The sequence below is a fragment of the Musa acuminata genome, chromosome BXJ1-10 (genome assembly GCF_036884655.1).
Source record: "Musa acuminata AAA Group cultivar baxijiao chromosome BXJ1-10, Cavendish_Baxijiao_AAA, whole genome shotgun sequence".
In the NCBI taxonomy this organism is placed as follows: domain Eukaryota; kingdom Viridiplantae; phylum Streptophyta; class Magnoliopsida; order Zingiberales; family Musaceae; genus Musa; species Musa acuminata.
The window spans coordinates 31,074,786-31,098,109 of record NC_088336.1 but is presented as its reverse complement, the minus strand read 5'-3'; the positions used below and the strand labels follow the sequence as shown (position 1 = coordinate 31,098,109).

Sequence of the window (23,324 nt, the reverse complement as noted above, 5' to 3'; positions counted from 1 at the left end):
CTTATAATAAATAAATCTAAATACTTCGCTTTCATAACTAACTTTTTAAAATATAGAAACGTTAGAACTAAATGAAATTAACTATAAGGGATAATATCTAATAAACATTTATTAATTTGTAAGTAATATGGTTTTTCACTAAAATCCATAACATAAAAAAACTTTCAAATTTTCGCATGTTGGTGATGTAATTTTTTATAAGATTTTTTATCAAATTAAATCAATTTCTAACATCTTGTGATAAACTCAAACTCTAACATGGGCCAAGATTAATCATACCGGTATTTGTGCCTTATAACCCATTTAATATATATTATCGTTCTATTAGCTTAGTCGTGTTAGAAATGATTAAGTATTAACTCTTAACGGTGATTCAACGTCTGGTGCAGCTTTTCTCTCGAGTCCCCACCGACGAACTTTGGCGATTAAGACCCCAGCTTTTGTGCCGCTCACCGACGTGGAATTCCTGCGGGCGGGCGGGCGGGCGGGCGGGCCTCAGCAAAGTCCAATCTAGTCACCCACACCAAACCACGGCCGAAGCTAACGCCAGACCAACCCCAACCCACGTCAACTTGTCCAAGTCAAAGAAGTATCCAAGAAAGTCTCCAACCTCCCCTCCTCTCTCTATATATATTTCGCCCCCTCTTCACCCCCATGCAATGCAATGCAGTAGAAGTGCCACAAATATAGCCTTTGTTGGATCGGAGAGAAGAGGAATGGGGAGGCCGGCGAAAGACGAAAGCCGATGCAAGCGGCATCCGAAGCACCGGCAGTCGGTCGGAGTCTGCCCCTTCTGCCTCCGCGAGAGGCTCTCTCACCTCACCCACCCCTCCTCCTCCTCCTCCGCTGTCTATCTTTCTTCTTCCTCGGCCTCTTCATCGCCCTACAGCACTTCCGACTCTGACCTCTCTTCTTATGCTTCCACTCCCCCGCACCACTGCGACGTGAAGAGACCCAAGGGATGGCTTCTTCCCGAACCACGTGTCGCAGCGCGAGGAGGTAAGTTGACCAAGAGCCTGTCCCTGGTCTTCGTCGTCCGAAGCCACGAAGAGGACGAGAAAGAGAAGAAGATAATGGCGGATCATAAAGGGAAAGAGAAGGAGAAGACGAAGAAGAAGAAATCGAGGTTTTGGTCGAAGCTGCTGAGCGGGTCGAACGGGAGACAGAAGAAAAGAATGGCTGGTGGCGCCTTGCTGCACTCCCACACCTTCAAGGAGAAGCCTTCTCCCAAGTTGGTCTTGTTCGCCTAGCAGAAGCATTCGATTCTTTTGTCTTGTGGTGGTAGTTTGAGTTCATGTTTCCTGAGAACTGTTCCTTAATTCATTGTACATACACATATCAACAAGAGAGAGTGTTTCTTTGGTTACAAACGGAAGAAAGCAAGAGATACATACAAGCCAATCAACACTGGAATAGAGCATTATGAACCAAATGAAAGGACGATGGTGACAATTAATAATAACCAAAATAAGCTCCCAAATTTATGTGATGAGCTACCACCGTACATTAGCTGACGATAAACCAGCTATGTATGGGACGCTGCGGACCCCAGCTGGAATTGACCCACCGGTCAACCTCATCGATGAATACAATCACGCAGAGGTGGCAACAGAGAGCTTCCAGGAAACCCGCTTGCGGTCGAATTCAATTCAGTCCACATCAAGTGAGTTTCTTAGAAGAATCAATGGTCCCAACTCATTGATTTTAATTTCTTCACTATCGTACAAGTTTGATTTTTCTTCTATAAGATTGTTTGGTAAGGGTTAGGTCGAGATTTTTCACACGTAGAATTGCCATTAGAACTTGTAAAAGTTATATTAGCAGGGTTGAATTATCCTTCAAATTCTCTATCTCATGTTATTTCCGTCTTTCATCGGATGAAGTGTGAGCCTACACATCACCCACGCTCACCAGCAACAAGACCACCGGAGCTGAGCCGCTTCCACGGCCATGATTCGCTTTGATGTGATCTCTTTCATCATCTTTTGACTTGCCAAAGGAGCCACGGGAGATCGAAGCTTCTCCAGGTCCCAAAGCCCCCTCTTTTATCGGGTGGCGAGGTCTGCTTTTGCTGCGTTTTGCAGAGACATCCTGTGTCTCCGGCACTTTTGTGGTGTGTTCGCTCCACTCCACTGTCATCCACTAACTCAATCGATACATCCATCCTTTTCCAAAGTAAACCTATGTTTGGATCCATGAAGAATCATAGCAAATGACATGCCTTTCCTTTGAGCAATCAGCTAATCGCTCGAGATTTCTTTTGATCTCTGTTTCTCTCTTCACGTGCAATTGACCTGCAAACATATCATAATACGAAGAAAATTCATAGGATTTTTTATCCTGTAGTCTCTTCGACATGCTCCCTATCATATTTGGATGAAACACATTTGGTTTCAAGGAGAAAACCAGAGCAATACTCGTGTTGATCCGCTGGAACCACCTAAGGCCCCTCCCTGTTGGCCTGTCCTTGCCAACCCAGGCATGGAGTAAAGCAGCGGGGCAGGCGTTAAAGCTGTCAGTTGTTTTATTCCCTTCATCATTGCCGTCAGATCCTCATCAGATGGAGCTTTTCCTTCTTTATTTTTATGCCAACATTGCATATGTATATATATATATATATATATATATATATATATATGCAGGTATAGAGGACCAAATGATGGATCCATACAAATGGTCCTGAATCCATGATTTGACAGCTGCAACCTGATGTGATTGACACAAACTTGCCTAAAATTGAGGGGAGTGCAGAGTTGAGCTTGGCTAATCACTGCATCTTCTGCTTCACATCCGAGTTGACTCGCGACAGAGATCCCACGCTCCTTTATCGAACTCGGATTCGGGTCATAGGCGGATCCAACCCGACAATCCCCGGGCCGTCGTCTTCCTCGCTCCGGTTTCATGTTCACGACGACGGCGTCGGATGGAGGAGAAGAAGAAGAAATCGACCGGCAAAGTATACGTACGAGATGAGAGTGGGGCGGTAAGATACAGAGACCCAAGTCAAAGGTAAAAAGGTGAGTGAAGCGAAGAAGATTCCGAATCATCACCGACTCCGATAAAGATGTCCTCTCCGTTGGAAGCATCTCACCGTCCATATGCTGCAATCTTCCATTTCCCCAGCGGTTCTTTCTTACGCCTACAGGCCAAGTCATAAACTACATATGTAAATGATGAACTTGTATATTATCCATTTCCCCTCTCTTTTATAGGATCGGCTAATATTTCAGGGCACCGACAGGTGGAGAAGAAGCAGTTCATCTCGATCATCTTCATGATGCAGTGAAATTAATTGCAAGCTTTCCCATGCGTTGTTTCGATGCCATTTGTAAGCTGAGTTCTTAATTATTTGGGTCAATTATGTACCATCACAATGAAAGGAATTGTTTGGCTTTTCTAAACAATCATTGATTAGTATTAATGACAAGCTCTCATTTCATGTGCGTACGTGGATTGTAGCTGGCAACCATATGAATCGCTCGAGCAATCCCAGAAGCTTTAAATTTGTTGATTATGTAACACCAATTAACAATTTATTTCTCATTAACAAAGCAGAGACATGATTACGCACTTAATTAAATGAGATGAAAGTCCGATGATTGCATCTGCACAGTAATCGTGTACTTAATTCGGAAACTGAATTCTATGATTGCATTTCTGTAATGCCTTTGGACTCGCGTTAGTTTATCGCAACCATCGATTAACTGAGGTGGTGCCGAATTGCCCCCCTCACTTACCCGATTGACAATTAGACAAGGCAGGGCCCAAGAGGTGGGTCCCATGGTTTTTTCTTCCTTTTTATGAGACGAGTAAGTGAGACAGGTGATAAAGCATTTGTTGTTCAACGGACGCGTTGGTCTAATTGACACATAAAGCTCCCTATTACACAAAAATGGCTCGTGTGAGCACCTAATTGGTTGCTGGGGCAAATAGTGGGCCCGCATGTGGGTCCGGGACGCTGTCCTACTTAGTTTACAACGAATCGCGGGGCACCGGAACAGGGTTTTCTCTTTCCTCATCTGCAGTCTTTTTATGACGCCCCTCTTTCATAACGCCTCTACAAAGGACTGCACGAGAAGGCTTTCTTCTTCTTCCTCTTCCTCCCCAAGTCGCCGTCATGGCGGACGAAGAGAGGGGAGAGGCGGCCTCCGAGGTCCTCGACCGGTTCCACTCGCTGGTGGAGGTCGCTGACCGGAAGTTCGCCCGCGTCCGCGACCTCCCGCCGACCGCCCGCGGGGCCCTCCACCTCCTCCACTGCCGCAAGGCCTTCAAGGCCTACACCCGGCTCTGGCAGTTTCAGCAGCAGCGACGGCGCGAGCTTGTCGCTGGAGGCCTCCGCCGCTGGGAGATTGGTGACATCGCCTCCCGGATCGGGCAGCTCTACTACGGCCAGTACCAGCGGACCAGCGAGGTCCGCTTCCTCCTCGAGGCCTACGTCTTCTACGAGGCGATCGTGAGTAGGGGGTACTTCGAGGCGGCGAGGGCGTCTGCGGCGCCTGATCTCAAGCTGAGGTACAAGGAGCTGAGGTTCCAAGCGCGGTTCTTCATCGTGGCATTGTTGCTGAATCGGACTGATGAGGTGAGGCAGCTCGCTGACCGGTTTAGGGCTCTGGTGGAGGAGTCAAAGGCCGCCTTCCCGGTACTCTAAAGATTAATTCTTTCTACTGTTCTTTCTGCTCTCCATGTGTGTAACTGTTGAATTTTGCTTCCAAATTTACAATTTATGGGCGCACGAGAAACTTAAATTTTTTTCTTCAATGGACCAGTACAAATGACTAAGGAATTATGAAAAAAATTTGTAGTGAGCAATCTTCAGTGTTGCTAGAGAAACAACCAAGTGTTTTTATTGAATTGTTCAGTTGATTAAATCATATCAGCTGATAATCCAGTGCCTTCAGCTCCCCCGTCTCTGAAATTTGACTTTGTGGTGCCTTTTCAGACAGTATTTGATTTTTTTTTTTTTCCAAATGGAAAATTTCTCCTTGATTTTCCAAATGGAAAATTGCCTCTTTCAGACAGTGCTGTATAGTATGTGTATTCATCAATGTGTAATAAATAAAAGAAAATATAGGAAATCAAGATGATCCAACCTTGGCTGATTATGTTTGTCATTGGTGCGGCCGACCTATTATATTTGAGTTTCTTTTTGTAGGGAGAATTTTTGGCTCTGTTGTTGCTGAATGGTTTCATTTTCTTTTCTTTTTTTCTTTTGTTGTGGAAGCTAATTTAAATCAAAGATTTTAATTTTGAATGATACCGTCGGTACTGAGCGGTACATACCGGTCCGCCAGCAAACCGGTACGGGGACCGTCTGCTATCGGGCAGTATCGTCGATTCGGGCTGTTTCTGCCCCGTTACCATAGTGGGCGGTATTAGCCGAGGGAGAAGGAAGAAGAGGGAGAAGAAAAGGGAGAACCTGGAGATCCAGTGCCGCTCTCTCTCAACGATCCCGATCCATCGCTACACTCCCTCGTTGGACGCCGCAAATGAGATGTCGCCTCCTCCTCGTCTGAGGCGACGAGGCCTCGACGTCGTCAGCAACTTCTCCTCATCCGCGAGGGGAGAAGAAACCGTTCCCCACGCGGGGAGAAGAAACGAGGCGCTCAACGACGTCGCCTCTTTCTTTTATTTTTTTTAACTCATATGTATGCTAAAGCATACCGCTCGGTATGCTCATACCATACTATACCAAGCTGAGATCGAAACTCTGGTACGATATGAAATTACAATCCTTGATTTAAATTACTAAAAGATGTTCTTGAGGTTTGTGGTTTCATGCCGGGACGAATTCTGAAGAAGAGGTGTTATTTTCTTGAAAACATGAGCAAGAAATGGATAATTTACTCCTTAATTAGACATTAATGCAGGGATATGCAAACTTACCATTGAGTTCCCGTTGGCTTCTTTCTGGGGAACTTTGAAGATCAATTTGAATTTTCATCTCTCATCTTGTATACTGTCGTAATGCTTTTGGGACAAACATCTCCTCCTGTCTTCTTTAGTGAGGGAGAAATAGTTCCACACAAGAATACCGTTTGTTACATCTCAGTGCGGAATTTAAAACCAAAAGCTTGGATGTGACTTAGCTGAATGTCCATGCAAATTTTATCCATGGTTATGGTTCGCACAGTGCATGCTGAACTTTATATGTTAAAGAAATGGTATGATGACAATCTTCGCACGAAAAAAACTGGACATGCTCATTTTATGAAAGAAGCTTAGAGTTCTTGGTGCCAAACCTACTTAAACGCACGTTCTTCCAAACGATGGACGTTTGAGGCTTTCTTTTCTTTGAAAATGATGAAAATGGAACATTAGTACATATGGCTTTACATGTTGATGTATGAAATAATGTTCTTGATTCAAATTGTACAAGATATCAGCCATTTAATCTAATTTTGAGTTGCTCCTTTTGTTTATTTAGTGATAGCATTCATTTGCCTGCAAAGTATTCGAGTGACTTTTTTTAAAAAATTTCTCAGGCGACTAACTTTAAGGAATGGAAGCAAGTAGCGCAAGAAATTTCCAGGTTTTTAAAAGCTGATGTATCTTCTAAAATTTCCAGGCCCTTGAGATACAATGTCTTGTTTGATGCTCATCCATCTTCCTTCCCCTATATTGCACGATTTCATGCTAATAGAGTGTTGAGACTCCGAGATGCTTTGCTGGCAAGCTATCGCCGGAATGAGGTTTGTTGATTTTTATGCTTCAGTAGAGAATAAGTGTTCACTCGCCAATTTAGTGAACAGATTCTTATAATTATTTATTGGGGTCAACAACTAAATCTTCCATTTTAATGCAAAGTACTTGTGGATCTTTAGAACTTTGTTGCTTACGAGTGTAAGCTGCCTTGCCCATGCTTTCAGATCAAGTTTGCAGAACTTAGCCTCGACACTTACAGAATGGTACAGTGTTTGGAATGGGAACCCAGTGGATCCTCCTACCAGCTCTTTAGAAAAGAACCATACGAAAATGGTGCTTTCAGTGACCAGAGTGGAGCCTCTGGATTGATTGACATAAACCTTGCTGCTGATCTGATGGATCCAGATCTGCCTCCAAACCCACGTAAAGCAGTTATTTATCACCCTTCTGTCTCACAATTTCTTGCGGTGAGTATTAAGGGTGTTGTAGTTTTCATTTTCTGTTCCACATCTATTACATTCATTTGTCTTTCAGATAACATTTACTTCAGAATGCCAATTGCTTTATGTCAGTGTTAACTGTTAAGGGTGCTATAATTATTAGCTTCTTTTGTTCAGATATGATGCATGGTTTGTCTTACCATTCCATATTGGTGTACCGACTACCTGTTAGTATAGTACGTACCGAGCCATATTGAACATACTGACACATGGTACATGGAGATGTACTGATATACTGCTTGTACCAGTCCCCTGTTGGACTGGTACATGCCGCCCATACTGAGCGGTATACTGCGGTATGGTGAACCTTTTGATGTATTAATGTTTTTGTGACAAATAACAAGTTTTCCGGTCTTCACATATACTAATTTCCAGATTGGAAATTTGGAACTATGTAACAATAGTACAATTTTCACATTTCAAGACTTGTCACTTTGCCATTTAATTTCTCTTGTATTCTGGTGTTCTTTGTGATGCCATTTTTCCTTGTATGTCATACCAGTTTTCGCTGGATGAACAATGGATTTCAGATAAATCAAAGTGCATACATGGTTGTATGCATAGATGCTCTAAGTGAAGTCAAGGGAGAAGTGGGGAGGTGGTTATGTTGGTAGCCTGACTGAAGGGTTTTGGTTTATTAAATTATTACTTGCATCTGTTTCATGACTTTCAATTATAATTACATTTTTATTTGTATCTGCTGAGTATATCAAGTCATTTACCCATATCACAACCAATGCTCTGTTCTAAAGTTCTGTTTTCTACAAATTAGTTGGATGTTAAGGATTTTTGATGGAGTAACACTTTCTTTGCAGGTAACTGCTACAATATGTGAAGAGTTGTCTTCAGACAGCATTTTGCTGATCTATATATCAGCTTCAGGTCTCTCTTGTGCTTCTGCTATTATGTTCGTTGTCTGTTTGCCGAGACCATCCCATTTTGTAACTCCAAGTGAAAAATGTGCAGGAAAGACAGATTGTAGTGTTGCTTCTCACAAAAATGTTAATGGAAAGTCAACAGACTCCTCAAAAGCAAATCATGCTCCACAGGCTTCTTGGAAAAGGGATAGCTCACCGTCTCAACCTGCCACTGATGATAAGTTATACTCAAGTACAAACCCCGGGAGTTATTTATGCCTCGGTGCTCAAGGTGCTGGAGCTAACTTTTGTCTCAGATAAATATTTACTATTATTGGAACTACACAGGCTTAGAAGTTCATTTATTTTGGATGCATGTGTGGGTGTATACTTTTAACTTTGTTTCCTTATATCAGGTTCTAACAACCTCTATCCTGACGATTTGGTTCCATTTACACGAAAGCCACTTTTTCTTATTATTGACAGTGATAGTAGCCGAGCATTCAAGGCAAGTTTGTTAAAACTTGTTCTGGACTTTCTAATCAGTGATACATACAAAAACACTAAGACAGATAAGAGATTCACATGCAATGTTTGATGATAACTTTCTGTCATTAAAAAAGTTTTTTTAAGTTCAGTTCATGTCAAAAAAAGATTGGACTAGGATAATGTAACTTTATTGGAAAATTCATTTGAGCATATCAAAATAGATAGTATGTTTTGATATTGGTGCTTACATTATCACGCACATATTAGAATAGAGGACTCGTATATGCTTTTGACATATCTATTGGCATTCATATCTAGGAACCAATTTAAAGGCCAAGTAATGGCAACACGAACTAAACAACAGTTGGGGAACTTGTTTGCAGCTGTCAGCTGCCATCGTAGATTAGACCATTTCACATGACAGGTCTGAATTCCGAATTTATAGGAAGAAAGCATATGCACTTACAAAATGATACCAGTTTTAATTAAAATAAAAAGTGTCATATTAAGCCATGAAAAGTACTAAACCATATTTGTAATTTTTTTTTTCAAGTATCAAACATAAATTAGGTCACAGATAAAATCATCTTGTACTAATTTTATATATGATAAGATTGTTCAATAAATTTATATATTGAATAAGTGAAATATCTCGAGCCTAGCCTGGAGTGTCATGTGTGCATATTAAAAATGTATCTTTGTCTTTAATTTTTTTTTGCTTCTTGTACTATTTTCTTTTTCTTTAGTGATTCTTTGGGATGTAAGTGAGGAAGACCCTTGGTCCCATAGTAATGACACAAAATACAACCCCCCTTAATTGCAAGTATAAGGCTTTATACATTGATCCTTCTTGGATCTAGCATAGGCGGGAATCTCATCCACTGGGTCACTCATCCTTTAGCATATCAGCCTAGTCCACTAATTTGCTAAAAAAGATTATAGGTCACATTTCCTTCACGTTCTTCCTGGGCTCATCTCTTGTTTGCTTCTTGTCAAATGTGCAGACTATACATGGTGCAGAAAGAGGAGAAGCATCTGCCTTGCTTCTTTCACATGAGAAACCATTGTCGGTATCTGAGACTGATCTAACATCTAGTGGAAGCCAATTTACATATTTCCTAACTGCCCCGTTACAGGCCTTTTGCCAGTTAGTAGGCCTTTCTCCTGATGTAGAAGCTGTAAGTTGCCTTGATGCTTCATGATATATCTATCTGAAGGTTTCACATCTGACGTGCTTATATGCATTTTCAGGATATATACAGCAACGCTGAGAGTCTGCTTTCTTCTGCTTTAGCTGAATGGGAAGTTACACTCTGCACATCTAAGTCCCTTGATCGGGTATGGGCTCAGGTGTTAACTGATCCATTTCTACGACGGCTGATTCTAAGGTAAAGTATTTTTTCTATCTTTAGCCATTCTTCATGAGACAGAGAACCTCTTACTGTCAAAATTTAAATAATTAACAATCTTTTTGCACCAAAGAAATTAATACCTGAGTTAGCAAAAGTTAAGCGTCTCTTCATACTTCACAGTACAGTGGACCAGCTCAATGTGATATAAGATATTCTTTCCTTGTTAAATTGTTAAACAAGTATTCTTGAGCTATGGTCAACAAAGGATATGGGGTATGAAATGAAAATTATCAGAGCTTGCATTATCAAATATTTATGGCATTTTTTTGTGAGTTTATGTCACACAACTTCCATCTATAGTTCTGTTCACGTAGACGTCTAATATATGGGGGACTACTGATACAGATTGTAGCCTTCCTTTCATTGTTACACCAATGGCTTTAAAGTTAGGGACACCCACAACTGGAGGGGGCTAGTAATTGCATGGCACACATTAAATTTCTGAGGAAACAACCATCAGGATGAATTGCTTGCATCATAAAATATAAAAGAATAGCATGATGGATAACATGATTCTGGATATGGTCGATGATATTTGTTTAAAGGTCCTGTATTTTCTGAACTCGAGTATACCTTGGGGTTTTTATTATGCTCTCTTGTCATTTTCTGACCAGGTTTATATTCTGCCGAACCGTGCTTTCTCTCTTTTGTTCTCCATCGGACAGTGCCGTGCACCTACCTGAATGTGTCCCTAAACTTCCCGAGTCTCTCTCTCCGGAATCTGCTGTAACACAGATCCATATCCATCATCTTGCAGAAAGATTAGGTGTCTCGAACCATTTTCACTTTCTAGATGCCATCGAGGACTCTGTTCAGAGCAGGTGATTAAGAAGAATACTGTATAATCATCTGTAGATAGAAACATAGTAAATAGCACCCAACAATTTATCGATTGTTTTTTGTGGATACGCCGGATCGCCAACTTTTTTCTTGTGGACATCATGTTGAGTGGATCAGTCAGGAAAAAAAAAATCTGGAAATGCATGAGGTTGCAGGTTATTCTAGATTCCTTTAGGGATTGTAAGCCTGGTGAATCGTGTTGTCGTGTTAATTTTTGGCACTGTAACATCTTATTATTGCTAAACAGTGGATACAGCTGAAAGTTGAAAGTTGTTCTTCACATTGTAACAAGCCATCCATGAAGAGTTGTTTTTTGTTTCATGTTTAGAAGTGGATTCATCTGTGATCACCGAGTGTAATGAACTAAATCGTGCTTAGACAACTAGTTCCGGAATGATCCATGGTGTAATACTCTACTGTAGAAGAAACATCTTCTGCTACCACCATTGTTGTACGTGGAATTTCACCTTACATTAATCATTGGGTACAGTCATTCATTTGTTCTTTTACTACTACAAATACATATGCTATAGGTTTCAGACAAGATAAGAGTCTCAAACAACGAATCAACCATGAAGTATTTCTTTGTGATAAAGCCGAAAGATTTGGGAACACATAAGATCTTTGCAGTAAAAGAATAACTCAAACAAAACATCACAGGCAAACTCACCAAAATTATTAAGGATGGTGAGTTTTGTAAATGCTTGTCCTCGAAAACTTGAGAATGGTACCCTCGACAACAATAATGTTTGATATCTGTCGTAAACTTATATATCAAAATCTATGGAGTATAGCTAACTACAAACCAACACCACAATAATGTTCTTGACCATGTTTTTATCTGTAACAAAAGTTTCGTAGCAGTTTCCAACTGTATCTTGACGCAGAATTGTTCATTCAAATCAACGTATCTATCAGTCACAAAGTGCCAAATCATGCTGCAGTGCTGTTGTTACTTTTATCATGTAATTAAAATCAAAGAGATGATGAGTTCTGTTTGTAAGAGTGTTTTCGTCTCAGCATATCTCCAAATCTCCTAAGAATTGTCTTTTTCTTTTTCAGCTTTGCATCTGTGTGATTGAAACCAGCAGAGATCAGTGTTTCCTCATCGTAGGCCACAATGGAGGAAGCATCCCTGAGGTCAGACACATTACTAAGTGATGCACATATCACACCATTCTGCTCTGGTGAGCCTTCTTCTCCATACACAGATCCCTTAAACTTTCCTGGTTCTCCGATCGAATGCCTACGCCCCTTTTGAATCCGTGGATTACCATTACTCCAACGTTCCGATGAAAATTTACTGGCTTTACTGTCACTTACCATGATCGATTCATTCTCAAATGAAGAGACTAACGTACTCGAGTCCATTGTAGATGTTGCAGCAAACAAGCTCTTCAACCCCTGAACACTATCGGTGGCTGCAGCTTCACTCACCTTGAGGCACTCATATTCTTGCTTTAAGCTCTGCAAGTAACTTTCCTTCTCAGCTAACAGATCCTTTAGCTGAGAATTCTCTTTCCTGGCAATCTCTAGGGATTCTTTGACAATGCTTGCTTCATTCACAGCATGCTTTAGTATGTCCCTCAAATTGGCATTCTCTTCCCTGACCACTCTTTGTGATTCGAACAACTTATCGTTCTCTGCCTTTGCATTGGTGATCTCATCTTCAGACATCTTAACACAGTTTATGAAGCTACTCTCTTTCTCGTTCCAAGCAGCAACAGATTCCTCAAGCTCAAACTGCAGTCTCTCGGATTCTGCTGATGCTGCTTGAAACTTTTCCTCCATGCTCCTTAGCAAAGACTTCAATTGCTCTGCTTCTGCTCGTACTTTTTCTAACTCGGATTGGGCTACGCTGAGTGTTCTCTTGAGGTGATTGTTCTCAGTTGTTACTTCTTTCAGGGCGATTGCCAAACCATCCATGGCTATCTTGCTTTTCTCTTCTGCTTCTGTGGCTAACTTGAGCTCATTTTTTAGCACCGTCATCTCCTCTTCTGCATGAATCATAGGCAAAGGATCATTCCCCAACAAATGCTTCTCTGACTTCCTACTGCTTCGACTACCTAGGTTTACAGAACTCTCCAAGCTTCGGTTGCTCTGTCGGAGGGACCTGTTCTCGAGTTTGACTTCTTCAAGAGATATCTTTGTCTGCTCAAGCAGTTTCGTCTGAGACACAAGCGATTCGAGCAGTTTTCTTTCCGATTCCTTTGCTTTCTGTACTTCTTTCTCTAAAACTTCGATCTTCAACTTGTTTTCACCTCCATTTCTCTGAGAAGCAACATTTCTTTTCATATCAGTGAGCTCTTCGATTGCTCGGGACTTCTCCTCTTTCTCCTTGTTCAGCTCTTCCCGAAGCTTTCTTAACTGTTGTTGCACATCAGAAACTCGTGCATTTTGTTTCTGGAAGAAACCAAACATCAAAACAAGAAGAAATATTACATTCAGAGACAACAACTTATAATGAAACAGGAAATTTACCTCAGGCGACGGTGCTGTCTTGGCAAAGGGCATAATCTTCAGCGATCTTGAATCCGAAGAATCCAACGAGGAAGGCGAGCCCTTGGTTGACTTGGATCGCATACCTTTTCCGCTAGGACTTAAAGGAGAGTTCTTATGTGCCATCTTGGTGGAGGCAGACCTCGACGCAGATGGTGTCACAAACTAGTACACATCGAAAAAGACCAAAAAGGTTAAATTTAGAGAGAGGCGAGGGGAGAGAGGAGAGAGGGGAGACGAGGAGGACGAGGAAATAGATAAGAAGATAAGAATTCCTGTTCTTGACTTGATCAGATAAAGAACAGAATGAGGGCAATACAAGAATCACATAAAACTCCTCTTGAACTTCCTCTATCACAAAGAAGCCAGGATTGGAAAAGATAACAGATCGTTTTCTCTGTTTCTTCTCAAGATTTTAACTTTGTCTCCTTTCTTTTCTCTCCTCTCCAATCTTCTCAAAAAAAAAAGTAGAAACCAGTCTTCAGGGAGAAAGGTGGAACTTTCAGAAATCCAGTACTCGGAAGCAAACTAAAAGAGTTCAAATCTCAGAAAGGAATCAAGAAATAGGGGCTTGATGAGAAATGATCCAAAGAAACTCGAAGCCAACTAAAATGGTCTCAAAACCAGAGCAATCGGTCAAAAACAGGGGGAAAAGTGAAGACTTTAGGGTACCGGGACTTGTCGGGCAACATCCAAGAGGTAAATTAATCGCTCATCTAGAAGAAAGAAACAGAACCAGAAAAATTCAAAGAGGAACGATGTAGAAATCGAACGAGAAGCGAGTGCAAGATGATGAACTCGTCATGGACGGAGACCAAAAAAGAAAGCCAGCGCTTTCACGGGAACGAAAGATTCAAAAATGGCATCTTGTAAGGAATCGAGACGCCGTGAGCCCCTAAACCTGTGTCTCCTTTTGAAAAGATCCAAAATACCGGATGTGAGAATCGAGGAAAGCATTTATCGGAACGAAGACTTAAAGGGAGGGCGTACGTATCACACCTGGAATCAAAACTTGCGGGCGTTCCTCCGGGATCGCGCGAGCTCTTCCACGACTACCAGTCTAAAGCGGCATGCTTTGAAGTCGAGCATCTAATAAAGCGACGGCTTCGTCGGGCTCCGCGTCGTCTTATTCTACACGTCGTCAGTGGATCCACGAAGACGAGATATTGGAGATTACAAAGTGAGAGAGCGAGCGAGGAAACGCTGTGAGTGCGAGCGAGGGGGAACGAGTCGTCAATGCGTCGGATTATTCTACTCCATCGACGTTGCCGCTTGATCAGATTGAACGACTGATGATCAACTTGGAGGTCAAACGTTCCTTCATTTCTGTTCTCGTTTTCTTAGCAAAATTACAAATATATCCCTCAGAATTTAAACTCAGCACATATATGTTTGACTAATATTAAAAAAAGTATATATATATATATATATGGATTACTTCGCCCAAAAGATGGTAAGACAATGATGACAAGCATTCAAGCTTTACTTTACTTCGCCGGAACATGATACAATTATGCTTCCAAAATGATTCTGTTGGGAAATAAATGAATAGAAAAAATAAGTGAAGTATATGCATGTATTATTGCTGGTTCTACTACATGCAGCCTTTCTTCCACCAGAGTGTGGGATTTCTAGCACAGCATCTTCTTCCAGACATTGGCATCGATGATTTCGTTTCTTCAATATTCGAGTCCAGAATCATGTAGAGTTATCCCACAATGTCAAGGTTTGTGGGAGAGACTCTCCTTTTCAGAGGAACATTCTTAACATCATTTATTTTATTTTACCTGATAAACTGACCTATCACCTTCTTCAGCAAGCAAGCAACATGATTTACGAACAAGGAACATTCTTTACATCACTACATGGCAGACATTCCGCATGAACATACCCCACAAGAAGTGGCAAAACAAAGTGACCAACAGAAGGCATCAACAGATCCATGACTGTTTCATGGATCTGAAAACCCAGAGTGGGTTTTGACATTGCATACAGAATGTACTCATGGTGTCGTCCCATAAAATAAAGGAACTTAAATCCCAAACATTGTCCGTCTATAAGCACTACCCAAATGCAAACACAGCTGCAGCAAACAAGACATACTGATAAACGAGAACTAAGAAACAGGAAAAAGGAAACAGGCGGAAGAAGGATGTAGAAAAAACCCCGAGCAAAAGAAAACAAAGAAAAAGAAAATAGCACAAGGTGCCACAAACCTAGTCGATTTGCAAGCTGAAACACCTTAAAATAACACAAGCAGCAGCTATGGCCGATCCTTTTCAGCTACTACTCGTCGTCAAGCTTGCTTGCTTCTTTGATCTCGTCCATGCCATCATCCTACGATTAAACAAGTAGCAATATGTTATCTGTGATGTGGTCAAATCTGAAAATGAAATGTCATTTAGATGAACTTGGGAAATGTTCGTTAAAGCAAACAAAAAACCTGCATATCTGAGGTCCACAAAGTAAGGTTGTCACGTAGAAGCTGCATAATCAAAGTGCTGTCCTTGTACGATTCCTCTCCAAGAGTATCTAGCTCTGCAATTGCTTCATCAAAAGCCTAAAAGATGATGACACAGATTCAATGCCCAAACGACCATGAAAGTCATAGCAATTGATCATCTAGGCCTTTACACATATGTTTAATAATGTGAGAGGGGGCAACAGGAAACACTCGATTGTTCGAAACACAAATCGTGATCATTGGAGTCTTCTGTATTTCAAAATAAGATTACCTTCAAAAATTGTCAACAAAGACGGAAGAACAATCAGCTCAGAACGAGACACAGGGTCAAAGATAACATGAAGAGACCAATTTGTCAGAAGTTTCATTCAAACTCAAAACATAGACATCTGCTAATACAAAAAGTATAAGATGCACAAAAAACTGACACACTCACACTAGGAAGACCTTACACAGCCATTCTCCAAAGAGAATGCTGAAAATAGGAGAAAAATATATTGTTTTACCTTATAAAAAAATGCTAAACACCACCAGCGACAAGTCAAAATGTCCCAACTGAAAATGCATCTCATGAAAATAAGTAAAGTCAGAGAAAAAAAGAAAGAGCAACACACCTTAGAATAAGCCATAGTTTATGAACTTGTTCTGTAGGTACCACGAGAGTTGGAAGTGTGGTATAAATGACCAGTTTGATGGAGAGAGCTTCAACAACAAGAAAGCTAGAGTACAACATGGTAAAATTCCAATGGGGATGGGGCAGGATGCCACTGAAAATGAAGAGCTAAGAAAAGGGACATGTTCTGAAAAATAAAAGCTAATACAGGCAATGACTGTGAAAGAGAAGGGAGACGATCTATTAATGCAAACTGCCAGGAAAACATTATGGATCATTATTCTATAGGGGCCTGGATGACCAGGAATGACATGTGACGGTAATAGCATCTGTTGCTATGAAAGGAAGAGATAATAAAAAAGATCAAGCAGATATATCGGCTTGAAGTTTGGAATAACTTAAACTACCTATGAAGAATACTTCCTCAATTCAACAAGGTTTCAAACCCAACGAGGAAAACTATGGATAAGCAAGTGAATTTAAACATCATCTACTCACTCAGCCTATCAGGCATCCTTAAATTTTCATCTCGTAAATGTGACCAATCATAATTTTTTTTTTTTTCAAATTCTCAATTAGATCATGTTCTTAATTATTATGAGTTTCAGAAATAAGAACACAAATATTAGAAAGCAGTAAAACTATTAACTTGTCACAAATCCCAAAGAATTTCCAAGATGTTTTACATACTTGACCACCATGAAACCAATCAAACCCCGCAGATCAAAACCCAAATGTAGAGCTACAAGATAATGCAACAAATCCATCTATGTGATGCAAATTTATGCACTTAAGGCGTCAAAATTATTGATGCAACAAAAATAAGAAGCAAAAAGGACCTCATTGGCTCACCTGCTTTGCAAGAGAGCAAGCTCTGTCTGGTGAATTCAAGATCTCATAGTAGAACACTGAGAAGTTCAATGCTAACCCCAGCCTGATCGGATGTGTTGGTGGCAACTCCGCCAACGAAATGTCCTGCGAGATCAATTCATCGGCTTGATCCAAGTCAAAGCTTCAAACCCTAATGCTAGCTGATGAAGTTATCTACGCTGCAGATCTACCCCAATTTGCTCCAACAGAATATGAAATCGATGGGACCGAGACATAGGGAGAACGAATGGAACCTGAGCGGCCTTGTAGGCAGCGAGGGTGTTCTCGGCAGCGTCCTTGCGTTCGGATCCGGTCGTGAACTCGGCGAGGTAGCGATGGTAGTCGCCCTTCATCTTGAGGTAGAAGACCTTGGAGTCCGCAGCAGCAGCGGCAGGGATGAGCCGGTCTTCGAGAAGGCGGAGTATCCCAGCACAGATGGAGGACAGCTCGGCCTCGATCCGGCCACGGTAGGCGCGGATGGCGTCGACGTGGTCGTGATTGCCGCGGCCCTCCTCCTTCTGCTCGATGGATGAGACGATCCGCCACGAGGCACGGCGGGCGCCGATGACGTTCTTGTAGGCGACGGAGAGGAGGTTGCGCTCCTCCACCGTGAGCTCCTCGCCCGCAGCCGCCGCGCCGGCGACCTTCTCCATGAACTCCACCATCTCCTCGTACCGCTCCGCTTGCTCCGCCAGCTTCGCCATGTACACGTTCGCCTCTCTTGCCGACGCCATACCGAAGTCACCGTCGCCCGCCGGAAAGGAGTTGGAAATCTGAAATGGACTTGAGCGAACAAAAGAGGGCAATGTATAAAAAGAGAGGAAGCCAACGAGGGTGTTTAAACTAGCAGCATTTCTTTGGACACGTAGAACCGGACCCAAGACAATACCCGTTCCAAACGTGCAGAGATAACTTCGTAAGTTTGCTGTTCGTAAGATATTGACGATGTGGATCATTGGTACTAAAATCGGGCATGATGAATTGGTAACGGAAGAATTTCATTTAAATTAATTTCTTCTAATATTGTGCTCAATTATTAAGAGGGACTTTAATAGAATTAATCAACGCCGGTGACAATTGCAGGTGAGACTGGCATGTGGGGCCCCCATGAGTGACACGCACGCGAGCCGTCGCCACCTTCGATCAAATGCCAGGTAGATTATTCGGGTGAGAAGAAACAGCGGAGTATTTTTACGTTAATAAAAACTGACGCAGACCGACGGATATATGTAATTTATTTAATTAAAGAAAAGGTTAATTGAGATATGAAACGCTGTAATCTTATGGTTTTCGATGTTCATTTTTCTAGATATTGTATTGATTTTTTTCAAACAAGTTTTGTAGTTCCGAAATCAAGAATCAAAACTACTATTTATCACATTAATATCCTATTCGATCTTTAAAATTGCAATGGAAAAGAATGAATATATTCTATTTTTTTGGTATCAAATAAGTTTTTGGGTATTTTAGTTGCCTTGAACTTGTTTAGATATATTTTAATAGATTTGAGATAAAATCATAGATATTGTATTTGATTCTAAATTTTGATTTTTTTTTTGTTAAAAATATAACATCATAAATCATGCTTTATTCGGCTTAAGCTTTTAGATAAAATAATAATATAATAAAAAATACTGATGATATGAAGATATTAATATCCAATTTGATTGCCTATCGTATCTGCAATGGAATTTGTTAGGGAACTTTTACGTAATGGAATTTAATAGGGAACCTTCACGCAGAAGCTCGAGTGAAAGAAGCGGGCATCAGGTCGAGTTACGCTATGGGCTTCGTTGCTGAAATCTTACACTCAAGTCAAGGTCGGGAGGAGGATTTCTCGACTCGACCCATCCAAAGCTTAAGATAGAATAAGCTAAAATAAGAGAAAATTGGGTGTTCAAAGTACTCTCATTGGTAAGAGAATTGACTTTTATATCTGCGACGAGACATCGATCGTATGTGACCACTGTCGACTCCTCGGAAAGATGGCTTATACTCTACAAACTAGCGTCAACTAACTCGTATGGGTCAACATACTATCTCTAATATATGAGATCTCTATATAGAGATCTCAACATTCTTTCTAATATGATTAATATCAAATCATAAACCCCACTCAACACCGATATAGAGCATATCAACGTCAACGAAAGGAAGGAGATTGATCTTTGTATCTAACCTGCCGGACGATCTCGGTGAATTAGATCATCGAATGCAAATCTTTGCCATCGGAGCAAGCTCGAACTTGTCTTCATTATTTAATGGACGAAGGAATTCTTGAAAGCTAAGTCCGGTATTGCATGGAAACTCTTGTAATTGACATCGATGATTAATGAACATTTGTGGAACGATCAGTTGTTAGTCTTAGATGCCAACATTCACATTATACGTCACATCCCTATTTAAGATGGCACTCCAACCACTCCAAAGAAATATGAATGGCGACATGAACTCAACAAGCACGCATAATCTCCTGTTCTAAATAGTCGTCTAAAGAGCCAAAAAAAGTCCAAAAGAGTTGGTGCTACTTTAATTTCAATTTCAAGTTGATGGCCTCTCCTTTTTTTTTTTTTTGTTTCTTTGTTTGGCAGTCAACAATGGGTACGTACTCTGACTTTGCATGTCCTTAGGAATTGATTTCTACCAATCCCCTAACAATGATTTCTTTCATATGGTGTTTGATGGTTTATATACATACATATATATATATATATATATATATATATATATATATATATATATATATATATATATATATATATATATATATATAGGATATAGATATTTTACACCAATCACTAAAACCTGGAATCAAAGTTTGGTGGTGCAACCATGACTTGAGTAATTAAAAATTTTAATTTTAATTTTATATGAGTTAGATGAGAAAAATAAAATAGATGATCACGATTATAGAGCTTCTATGTGTTCCTTGAATACTTGCTGATATGACAAAAAATGGCAGCACAGTCGGACGAGACAGAAGCGGGTAACGATTGAAGCTCGCCCATACCCTGCGATCCCCCGGTCTCCCACGCAACCCCCTGAGCGACACACTGCCCGAGGCTCTCCATACCCTGCAGCAGCTCGGCCTCCCATGCAACCCCAGCGGTAACATCAAACCTCCTCTATAAATACCCCTGAGTCCTAAGCAAAAGGGGAGGAACTCACTCAGACACAAAACACTCGGAGGCTCTTCTTCTGCCTCATCCACAATCCCCTCCACATCTTTCTCTAACTTGATCGTCGGAGGGGTCGGGCCGAGCTCCCGGCCCGACCTGTGTGCAGGTGCGAGACGGTGTCGCCTCTTCCCGAAGCTGCGACGGAGCTGCCTCCCGACCCGAGCCGCCGACCCGAACCGCCGACCCGACCTGCCGAACCGACCTCCCGACCCGAACCACCGAGCTCGGCCGCCGGGAGACCTCGAGGAGCGCCCCCACGGAGATCACCGCCTTCCGGACCCGAACCAAGCCGCGACGGCCCCGAGGCCACGGCTAAAAAAGTTACTTATCGTAACATAATGGCGCTAGAAGGAGGGCCCGAAATGACGGTACGTTAGCTTTCTCCTTGGTTGCTCCGCTGCAGCCGACCTGCACCAGCAGCAGCGACTTCTGGGGCTGGTCTCGCCCGCGTCGACCCCACGCGCGCGGCCAGCCCGAGCGCTTCGACCCCGCGCGCGCGACCAGCCAGCGCGTCTCGGCCACTCGGCCCCACGCGCGCGGCGAGCCAGCGCGCCTCGTCCCCTCGGCCCCACGCGCGCGACCAGCCAGCGCGTCTCGGCCACTCGGCCCCACGCGCGCGGCGAGCCCGCGCGCCTCGTCCCCTCGGTCCCGCGCGCGCGGCTCGGCCCCGAGCACCTCGGCCACTCGGCCACTCGGCCCCTTGCGCAGCAAGCACTGCGCTGCCTCGGCCACTCGGCCACTCGGCCTCATGCGCAGCCAACACGCTGCTGCCTCGGCCTCATGCGCAGCCAACACGCTGCCTCGGCCACTCGGCCTCATGCGCAGCCAGCACGCTGCTTTACTGCTTTGCTGCCTCGCTGCCTCGGCTCCTCGGCCTCGTGCGCAGCCAGCAAGCAGCCTCGCTGCCTCGGTCACTCGGCCTCATGCGCAACCAGCACACTGCCTTGCTGCCTCGCTGCCTCGGCCACTCGGCCTCATGCGCAGCAAGTAGCACGCTGCCTTGCTGCCTCGCTGCCTCGGCTCTTAGGCCTCATGCGCAGCCTCGGCCCATCGGCCCTCGGCCACTCGACCTCATGCGCAGCCTCGGCCCCTCGGCCCTCGGCCACTCGGCCTCATGCGCAGCCAGCACGCTGCCTTACTGCCTTGTTGTCTCGCTGCCTCGGCTCCTCGGCCTCGTGCACAGCCAGCAAGCAGCCTCGCTGCCTTGGCCACTCGGCCTCATGCGCAGCCAACACGCTGCAGCTAGCACGCTGCCTTGGCCCCTCGGCATGCGCAGCAAGCAGCCCGCTGCCTCGGCCCCTCGGCCTCATGCGCAGCCAACACGCTGCAGCTAGCACGCTGCACGCTGCCTCGGCTCCTCGGCCCCTTGCGCAGCGAGCAGCGCGCTGCCTCGGCTCCTCGGCCTCATGCGCAGCCAACACGCTGCCTCGGCCCCTCGGCCCCGTGCGCAGCCAACACGCTGCCTCGGCCCCTCGGCCCCGTGCGCAGCCAACACGCTGCAGCCAGCACGCTGCATCGACCCCTCGGTCCCATGCGTGGCCGCCCGCCTCAACTGCTCGGCTGACGAAGCAGCCCGCTGCCTCGGCTCCTCGGCCCCTTGCGCAGCGAGCAACACGCTGCCTTGGCCACTCGGCATCATGCGCAGCAAGCAGCCCGCTGCCTCGGCTCCTCGGCCCCATGCGCGGCCAGCCTGCCTGCGCCGAGCTACTCGGCCATATTCACTGCCGAATCTGTCTCAGGGCGACTTACCGACCAGGGTCTCGCCCCTCGGTCGCAGCTTGCCTGCGCCGAGCCTACCTCAGCGCGGCCTGCCCCCCTGAGCGGTGTACCTCGGTCGCAGCCTGCCTGCACCGAGCACCTCGGCAACTCTCTGCCGAAATCCCACCTCAGCGCGGCTTGCCCGCCTGAGCGGTGTCCCTCGGTCGCAGCCTGCCTGCACCGAGCACCTCGGCCAATCGCTGCCGAGATCTACCTCGGCGTGGCCTGTCCGCCTCTATCGTGTACCTCGGTCGCATGGTGCCCGAGTCCACGTCCTCGCGTCCTGCCCGCCTGCGTCGTGCTACTCGGTCGCATGGCCCTTGCGACCACGCCTGCGCGGTCTGCCCGCCTGCGTTGTGCTCCTCGGTCGCGTAATGCCCGAGACCACACCTGCGCCGCCAGCCGCCTGCGTCGTGCTCCTTGGCTCCATGTCCCCGAGACAGACCAGTGCCGCCGGTACGCCCGCGTCGTGCCCCTCGGCTCCATAAACCCCGAGACACGTCAGCACGGCCAGCCTGCCCGTGCCGAACTCCACGGCCCTATCCACCTGGTCCACGCCCCTCGGCCGCGGCTTGCCTGCGCCGAACGCCTCGGCTCCATGCTTGCCGAGCCCACCACCTCGGTCGCAGCCTGGCTGCACCGAGCACCTCGGCAACTCTCTGCCGAAATCCCACCCCAGCGCGGCCTGCCCGCCTGAGCGGTGTCCCTCGGTCGCAGCCTGCCTGCACCGAGCACCTCGGCCAATCACTGCCGAGATCTACCTCGGCACGGCCTGTCCGCCTCTATCGTGTACCTCGGCCGCATGGTGCCCGAGTCCTTGTCCTCGCGTCCTGCCCGCCTGCGTCGTGCTACTCGGTCGCATGGCCCTTGCGACCACGCCAGCGCGGTCTGCCCGCCTACGTCGTGCTCCTCGGCCGCGTAATGCCCGAGACCACACCTGCGCCGCCAGCCGCCTGCGTCGTGCTCCTTGGCTCCATGTTCCCGAGACAGACCAGTGCCGCCAGTACGCCCGCGTCGTGCCCCTCGGCTCCATAAACCCCGAGACACGTCTGCACGGCCAGCCTGCCCGCGCCGAACTCCTCGGCCATATCCACTACCTTGCCCACCTGGGTCACATCCCTCGGCCGCAGCCTGCCTGCGCCGAGTGCCTCGGCTCCATGCTTGCCGAGGCCACCACCTCGGTCGCGTAATGCCCGAGGCC

General features: G+C 44.8%; 4 protein-coding genes across 8 annotated transcripts; 2 read left to right on the top strand and 2 right to left on the bottom strand.

Annotated features, from left to right (window-relative positions):
• The first annotated feature begins 716 nt into the window (after window positions 1–716).
• Window positions 717–1,250, top strand: LOC103969146 (uncharacterized). The gene has a single exon (XM_009382601.2). It carries the CDS (start codon window positions 717–719, stop codon window positions 1,248–1,250), a length of 534 nt encoding a protein of 177 aa, XP_009380876.2.
• A 2,791-nt stretch (window positions 1,251–4,041) lies between these two features.
• On the top strand, window positions 4,042–11,020 carry LOC103969145 (uncharacterized). 4 transcript variants are annotated; one of them, XM_065088078.1, is made up of 10 exons: window positions 4,042–4,579; window positions 6,483–6,529; window positions 6,641–6,689; window positions 6,867–7,109; window positions 7,958–8,024; window positions 8,109–8,291; window positions 8,416–8,507; window positions 9,493–9,666; window positions 9,740–9,876; window positions 10,515–11,020. In XM_065088078.1, exons 1-10 carry the CDS (start codon window positions 4,118–4,120, stop codon window positions 10,723–10,725), a joined length of 1,665 nt encoding a protein of 554 aa, XP_064944150.1. In that variant the 5' UTR covers window positions 4,042–4,117; the 3' UTR covers window positions 10,726–11,020. The 4 variants fall into 4 exon arrangements, with proteins under 4 accessions (XP_064944150.1, XP_018675117.2, XP_064944149.1 ...); XM_018819572.2 differs by having other exon boundaries at window positions 4,042–4,639; XM_065088077.1 differs by having other exon boundaries at window positions 6,483–6,689.
• A 281-nt stretch (window positions 11,021–11,301) lies between these two features.
• Window positions 11,302–14,459, bottom strand: LOC135596163 (putative WEB family protein At1g65010, chloroplastic). 2 transcript variants are annotated; one of them, XM_065088080.1, is made up of 3 exons: window positions 14,239–14,459; window positions 13,222–14,149; window positions 11,302–13,143 (listed from the first exon to the last, which is right to left on the bottom strand). In XM_065088080.1, the coding sequence occupies exons 2-3, from the start codon at window positions 13,363–13,365 to the stop codon at window positions 11,716–11,718; spliced, it is 1,572 nt and encodes a 523-aa protein (XP_064944152.1). In that variant the 5' UTR covers window positions 13,366–14,149; window positions 14,239–14,459; the 3' UTR covers window positions 11,302–11,715. The 2 variants fall into 2 exon arrangements, with proteins under 2 accessions (XP_064944152.1, XP_064944151.1); XM_065088079.1 differs by having other exon boundaries at window positions 13,222–13,404; window positions 14,239–14,458.
• A 707-nt stretch (window positions 14,460–15,166) lies between these two features.
• Window positions 15,167–17,979, bottom strand: LOC135596164 (14-3-3 protein 6-like). The gene is made up of 4 exons (XM_065088081.1): window positions 17,441–17,979; window positions 17,169–17,291; window positions 15,683–15,799; window positions 15,167–15,576 (listed from the first exon to the last, which is right to left on the bottom strand). Exons 1-4 carry the CDS (start codon window positions 17,918–17,920, stop codon window positions 15,526–15,528), a joined length of 771 nt encoding a protein of 256 aa, XP_064944153.1. The 5' UTR covers window positions 17,921–17,979; the 3' UTR covers window positions 15,167–15,525.
• Between the last annotated feature and the right edge of the window lie 5,345 nt (window positions 17,980–23,324).

What these genes read in the sequence shown, in the direction of transcription:
- LOC103969146 (XM_009382601.2), top strand. Translation starts at nt 717, where the DNA reads ATGGGGAGGCCGGCGAAAGACGAAAGCCGATGCAAGCGGCATCCGAAG.
- LOC103969145 (XM_009382600.3), top strand. Translation starts at nt 4,118, where the DNA reads ATGGCGGACGAAGAGAGGGGAGAGGCGGCCTCCGAGGTCCTCGACCGG. An exon ending in CTGTCTCACAATTTCTTGCG is followed by an intron (nt 7,110 to 7,957) that starts GTGAGTATTAAG and finishes CTTTCTTTGCAG; the next exon opens with GTAACTGCTACAATATGTGA. An exon ending in TTTATGCCTCGGTGCTCAAG is followed by an intron (nt 8,292 to 8,415) that starts GTGCTGGAGCTA and finishes TCCTTATATCAG; the next exon opens with GTTCTAACAACCTCTATCCT.
- LOC135596163 (XM_065088080.1), bottom strand. Translation starts at nt 13,365, where the DNA reads ATGGCACATAAGAACTCTCCTTTAAGTCCTAGCGGAAAAGGTATGCGA. An exon ending in AGACAGCACCGTCGCCTGAG is followed by an intron (nt 13,144 to 13,221) that starts GTAAATTTCCTG and finishes GGTTTCTTCCAG; the next exon opens with AAACAAAATGCACGAGTTTC.
- LOC135596164 (XM_065088081.1), bottom strand. Translation starts at nt 17,920, where the DNA reads ATGGCGTCGGCAAGAGAGGCGAACGTGTACATGGCGAAGCTGGCGGAG. An exon ending in CTTGCTCTCTTGCAAAGCAG is followed by an intron (nt 15,800 to 17,168) that starts GTGAGCCAATGA and finishes ATCATCTTTTAG; the next exon opens with GCTTTTGATGAAGCAATTGC. An exon ending in TGTGGACCTCAGATATGCAG is followed by an intron (nt 15,577 to 15,682) that starts GTTTTTTGTTTG and finishes GTTTAATCGTAG; the next exon opens with GATGATGGCATGGACGAGAT.